At 30.8% G+C, this 7,070-nt stretch overlaps 1 protein-coding gene across 1 annotated transcript in view; it reads left to right on the top strand.

Annotated features, from left to right (window-relative positions):
* Window positions 1-3,106: 3,106 nt before the first annotated feature.
* LOC108689022 (lachesin-like) overlaps window positions 3,107-7,070 on the top strand; it is a 36,132-nt gene continuing 32,168 nt past the window's right edge. The window contains exon 1 of the mRNA XM_018195613.1: window positions 3,107-3,112. Within this exon, the coding sequence (XP_018051102.1) occupies window positions 3,107-3,112 (6 nt within the window). The remainder of the gene's footprint in view (window positions 3,113-7,070) is intronic.

The following is a 7,070-nucleotide window of genomic DNA, read 5'->3' as shown; positions in this document are numbered from 1 at the left end:
TTCCGTTGCTGGATTCGTCGCTATTGCCGGTGGCATTGTAATTGGCTGCCAAATGAGAGCCCGACCTCTCCTAAATCTTCTGAAGTTACACCATGCGGAATCGGTTACGGTGACTCCTACGGTTTGAGAAAACGTAGATCCTCGAGATATTCCTGGTGAACCGAAAAATAATGACAAATAAAACACCAGAGCAAAGTGATGATCAAAATTATGCATTTAAAATTAACGTTAAAGTTATAATTATATTGATGTCATTAAATCTATACATATATACGTTTGTTCTATTGCAAAAATATTTCTTATTGAGATATAAAAATACATGAGTGAATAATTATTTTAATGCTAATATTAAAAGATAGAATTTAAAACTTTGACTTTATTATTTAGTAGCAAAGAAGCTAATACAAACAGGCAAGAGAAATATAATAAAACTTTAAAAGAAAAATCTGTCGACATATGATGGATTCTGAGGATCATTTCAGTGTTTAAATCGAAATAATAAGTAATAAGTAAAGAAAAATAGCTATAAAGAAAAAAAAATCAGTTATTGAAAGAAATGACAACAGATCTGCGGGCAAGGCACACGAAATCGATTGAAGGCTCCAAAAAGGGAGCTTTTTCATGCATACATCCCTTGGCATACATTCATTTTTGCAGACGCGACAGTCATTAAGAGCGATGATGATTAGGCAAAGCACTGTCTGCGAAGTGAAAATGTTTTTTAACAGAGACACACACACATATAGCAATGATTGTGCAAGAATACTACCAACGAAATATGTCTTTTTTTGTATGTTTAGTGATATTGCTTTCTTTGTTCTTATTACTTATGTGTGTTATCATAATATTTATTAATTATTTAATACATATTTTTATTTTTTCATATCTATCTCTTTTAAGCATTTGTTTGTAATTTTATAATAATTTATTTACAAGTATAAAAAATATATTTTAATATTAAAATTATAATTACAATATGTTATTAGTGTGATGAATAAAATTCGATACAATATAAAACTTTCATAGCTTAGCTGGTTGACGATCACTGTTTATTTTTTAATATGATCATATTTAAAAAATCAATTAAATAGATTCAGACGTTTTGACATAAATGTGATCCTTTTCAATGAATAAACGAGTAACTATATTTATATATCAATCAATAATATAAAATTCACATATTACGGTGTAATCTTAGGCTCCGAGGTCTTTTATTCATTATATTGTCAGTATTGTGTGATATGTCTTATCAGTATTGGCGTCCTATCTCATAGTATATCGAATTATAAAATTTGTTAACTCAAATGGACAGAGAAATCACAGTTTCCAAATCTGTGATTCCAATGTTAACAGAATTTTTTGTTAGTCTCAGATTATTGTAACATTCCTTTTTGAACATTTACAAATCTTTTAATATTAAGAAATATATTTATACATAAGTACATGAAGTATATTTCTAAGTATATTTCTTAATATAGAACACTTTTACGTTTATATAATAACAGATATATTTAAGTATTCATTATGTTATCCTATCTTAAGTTAGGTCTGCTTGTTCTCGTGTGTTCCGCTTGTTCAATCCTTGAACGAATATGTCCGCCGTTTGTTGTCCTAGGCTTTGTGTATCAAATGCTGGGACAGTTTATCGTGGCAAAGAGACTAGAAGCGCGAATCTAACATTGATTTACTGTTGTGTAATCGGTTGGCACGGCGCGTCGGTAATCGAAAGCCCTTGGGGCTCGTATATACAGAAATTCAATAACCATACATAAAATAAAATATAATTCTAACATAATTCTAAAAAATCACTTGCACACATTCACGCTTCTTGATCTTATATTTGTTTTCTTTATGAATGATTTCCTTCTTTGACAAATTTGTAGCTTAAATAGATTAATTAAATAATATTAAATAAATTTTATAATTAAAATAAAATTGCATTCTATACATTGTAACATACTTTTTATTGATATTTTGAATATTTATTCGTTAAAATTTAATTAAAATGTAAAGAATTAAAATGTTGATAAAAATCTTATATGTAAGCTGTTACTATAAACTATAATTTATTGCCTAATAATATTATGTAATTGCAAATTGCACATACTGTAATTAAAACTACAGATTGTATGTAAAGTATGTAAAGTATGTAAACATAAGAAAATTTTTTTATTCTTGTAAAACGTATTTTCTTGTAAAATGTTCATTTTACGACGTAATGTCTTTTAAACTAAAATGCTACTTTACTCTATCTAGACTTTCTTATCTTTTGATTCTTTTAAGCGGTTCTCCATAAAGAAATCCATAAGAATAGATTTAACCAGCGGTAAAAGCGAAAAATATCGACTTAACTTCGTATTAATTCGACAACTTGCATGACCTAATTTTTTTTTAACAAATCAGCGATTTTCCGACTAAAAATTCTCTGCATATAAAAGACAGCGTACTGCAAAGAATACATAGATTGTATCGTGACATCTAACATTTTCCAATACATCCTCTCGCTTTGATCTCTAAAAGCCGTCACATCCAAACGCCTGGTTCAATCGTTCAGAGAGGAAATGCAAGTATGACATTGTAAAAGTCACGAAGTATACGTAGGTATCGACGGGTATTGAATGAACATATGTATTGTAAATATATCTGTGGCACACTTTTTTTTCTGGTATCTCTTTGTTTCAAAAATTATTTGTGTCATTAAACCATCATCTTAGAAACTTGAAAATAATAATATAATATTGAAAAGAAACTTTTTTTTTCGCTTATAAAATAATTCTTATTTTGAAAGATCTTACAAGCGGTTTTACAATCCTTTAAAGTTAAAGAAGAAAAAAATATTACAAAATGAAGATTCTCAAGATTTACAATACAAAATTCCACACTGCTTACATAAATATATAACGAATAGTACTTGAAATAAATTGTGGCTTTATTTGAGCGTGTAGAGATTCAAATTTATTTGATAAATTGTGAACTAAAAAAGTAAAGTCGTTCGGAATAGGAAAAGAAAGATTACTAGGATTGCAACAAATAATATCGCAATTATATTGGAAATAAATAATACAAACGATATTAAAGAATTTATTATTAATAATTACGATCAGAAATGAAGGTAAAAAATGCGGATTTGTAAATGTCCTAGTTTTTTTTCACACGAAATGATGGACAAAATTGATAATATTCTTGTATGTTGGTAAATCGCGTGCAGTAGTCTGTAAACTGAGAGAGAAAAGAAGGAATGTGAAATTACACCGAAAATCATTCACTACGTTGCACCTTTCGACACGAAAAACCCTCGTGCATAACAATCATAGCGAGCACAGCGTGGCGTGGTGGCAGTTGTTTTCAATAGAAGCATCGTAATTGCAGGCAGACAAAAGAAGAAACCATGACGAGAATCCTGTCTGTCTTTCCACGAGTTTGCGGAATGCGAGACGTCGTCGACTTCGGCGGACGTATATCTCATCAGTGGTGGTATCGTCGTCGTCTTCGTGTCGTCATCGTCACCGTCGCCGTCTCGGCTGACTGAAAGGGGTTGAAAGCCGCGCCAGGGGTTGCCTGTTACATAAAGGGCGCATTCACACAATAATGCGCGTCATAACGTGTGCGTACCCTTGTGTGCGGTTACGCGCGGAAATTACACGCTCCGGGAGATGTCTACTCCAAGCTGCGAGGGCGGATTATCGAGAAGACAAGTCCGCAAACTACCTTGACTTTGGCTTTTACACGATAGTGAACGCGGAAACTGGAAAGTGTCTCGAATAAAGAGAAAGAAGACAAGTTGGGGCGCGCGAGATATTGCAAAGCTTGAACCGCGGGAGAATAATTCACGCGAAATCTAAAAATATTAGGAACATTTGATATGATTACGTGGGACAAGCTTGGCTCGCGAAAGTCGGTTCTTATGGAATAACCCTACAGAGTTCAAAGAGAGCTCTTTGTAATAACGAGAGGTCGGATTAATTCCAATTTCGCGGACATTTTTTTTTTACAGCTCCCCACGCGTGAGGGGTTAAATTAATTTCTTTCATCGTCGGCATTTTCTACTAGCATTCGTCGTTTCTCAATGCGATCGTCGTAAGAATTATTCGAATTCCATGGCACGTCTGTGATTCTTAACCCAGATCGATGTTGATGCCATGAAGAACCAATTAAATCTTTTACTCGATCTCCATTTTATCCAGTTCAAGAATTTTTAGCAATTTACATCGGATTAATGATTCTCAACGTAATTTACGATAATTAGCTATATCCATCTTAACTAGAATACATCCAAATATAATTTGCAATAATAATGCTATTTTCTAATTAAATGTTTTTAAATGTTTTTAAATGTCTTCGGATTTGTAGAAAATGTAATTTTGAGTTTACTTTTTACGTAATTATGTGTACATAATAGATTATTTTAAATTTTAATCAAGTTGTTTTGTCTTAATATATTTAATATATTTATTATTTTATGTGTATTACTTTTTATCTTTATTCTTAAATTTAAGAGTTAAAGAAGATCTTTCCAGATAACATTTACGTATGCATAAGATATCTAAAGAATGTTTTTTAGATGTCTTATGTTTAAAAGATGTCTTTTAGATATCTTATGCAACATGTATGTTATCTGGGTTCTGTTAATTATTTTTGTCAAGAAATAACTATAATCCACTAATTTTATTATTAAAACACAAAATTATTAACACAATTATCTTTATTGTACTAATAATTTTTAACAGAACATATCAAAACGTATTATTATAATTTTTTGCTTTATTAATTTTACACAATTCTATAGTTATATGCAACGTAATTAATACAGTTATTAGTCTTCCTAAGACAAAATTGATGCGCGCAAGGGAACCTTCTACGCAATTAGAGGAGTGATATTAGATCGCTGAAATTCTCATTTCGTCGATTGATCGTCGTAGTTCAGGGAAGACACATTTGGAGATCCCGGAAATCTGGAATAAAGGTGAGCAAATACAGAGGATGAAGGATAAATCGCGTTCGTTGTTAGGGCTTTCTAGAATCGCGTTCCTGCTCTTGAAGGCCTATTAGTGAATCCCTGTCGTCTGTCCGCTCGGGCATGGCACAGCCGAGCACAAAGCTTTTCAAAGCGAAGCCCAAGTAAACGTGCTGACCTGGAACTATTATTATCTGACCGGATAATTATACGCGACCTCGTATTATTACTATAATCATGTTTGGCGACATTGTTCTCTCATTCGTCATAGGGCTCTATGAGGATTACAATTTAAATTACTTGAATCCATTTTTGCATCGGAATTTCAACTAGCATATCGCAAACTGCACAATTGCGAATTATTTCCTTCTTTCTTTTTAATTTTTCTAATACACATACATTTCGCTTTTGCACTAATTGAAATGTAAGCAATAATATTAAATATGCAGTAGCATATTTAAATTATATTGTTAGATAATATTATTAAAAATAATAAACTTTTTTTATAAATTCTTTCTTAATATTATTGTATAATATTAAAAATATTTGTAATATCTTTTTATTATCAAAAACACAAATTAATATCTTAGAGATATCTATCTTCTTCTGACCTCATTTTCTTTGAAGTGATTCCATGCCCCGAGTTTTTCATTTGTTGCACTCACAGATCGATGATTCCCAAAAGAAAACCGTCGTAATAATTATTATATAGTATGGGCAATCTTAAACCCGCATCCAAAGAGATCATTTATCCACCGAGACCGAAAGCGTCTTTGTCATATCTATAAGTCGTAAGGTCAATGATCTGATGGCGTGGAGAACTAATATAAGGAATGATCGAAGAATATAAGAAGAGAAATCTTACCAGCTCTATGCTATATTTTTGGTCCGTCATCATTGTCGTTTATCTTCCTTGTAACATACTTTTTATTAGCTCCTCCGATTTTCCACTCAAGGCCATTATGTTATTGGCTAGAAGATGAAATAGTAGAAACGCTCGTTGGACTACTCGTTACATCACATTACATTCTTGAAATCTTCATATGAAGATTAGTATATAACTTCATAACAGCACATACGAATAAAATAAGTTATATAAAAAGTTAAATATTTTTATATAAATATAATATGTTTTTATTAAATTTTTTTGTGTACAAGAATATTCTGATTTGTGCGCGCGCGTGCGTGTGTGATTTTAAATGGTAATTTAATTATTTACTTTAGTTCAATAAAGAGCATAAAAAATTTCGTGGGAGAAAATAAAAAAACTTTGCAATTTTTAATTTATTTATCTTAATTTAAGTTTGATTTACATATTGTAACATTTTCTGTAAAACTGTCATAATACTTAACACATTTATTTTTACTATTTTAAAATAATATTATCATAATTATTATTATTATCTAGGTTGTTTAAAAAGCTGCAAAAAGAGATACCGTTCAGGACGTAATATATATTTATGATAACTTTTGTACATAAATCATATCAGGTGATGTATATTTGCAGGAAAATTTATCGCCAAAATAATTCGCGTAAAATACCAGCCAGCGAGAGCATAGTTAGCGGTGCTATTCGGAGCAGAAAAATATAATCAGCGATTGCTTGGCTGGGTACAGAGACAGAGGGATTTTACCAACGATTGATTTGTTTGAACTATTGGGACGATGAAGTCATCATTTATAATGGGCGATTGTTTGTTGGTCCAAAAGTCTTTTTTCTATAATCGTCCAAACAGCATTTACAAAAAGAGATCCAATTGTTATCGAGTAATTGCAAGTAAGTAAGTTTTCTCATTCTCTCAAGAAGAATTTACTATAATGAGTTCCCTTGTTCAAAAGTATTAGCAACGAGAGGTAGAATTAAGGTTTATGATAATCTTGAAAATTGTCTTCGTGTTGCCTGTTTCGCAGAGATAATTAAGAACGACCAAGATCCAAAAGAAAATTATTTAAAGAAAGACTCGATATTTCTACGTATTTTTTGAATATATCTAATAAATATAATTAAACTTGCAGTTCAATTGATATTAAATACATCTGCTGTATCATTTAAGTGAAATATAAATACAATATAAATAAATAGTAACAATAGTGTTGAGTTATTTCATCTAATTTA

This window comes from Atta colombica, unplaced genomic scaffold (assembly GCF_001594045.1).
Source record: "Atta colombica isolate Treedump-2 unplaced genomic scaffold, Acol1.0 scaffold254, whole genome shotgun sequence".
In the NCBI taxonomy this organism is placed as follows: Eukaryota; Metazoa; Arthropoda; class Insecta; order Hymenoptera; family Formicidae; genus Atta; species Atta colombica.
The sequence above is the reverse complement of the archived record's forward strand: the minus strand, read 5'-3'. Positions and strand labels throughout refer to the sequence as shown.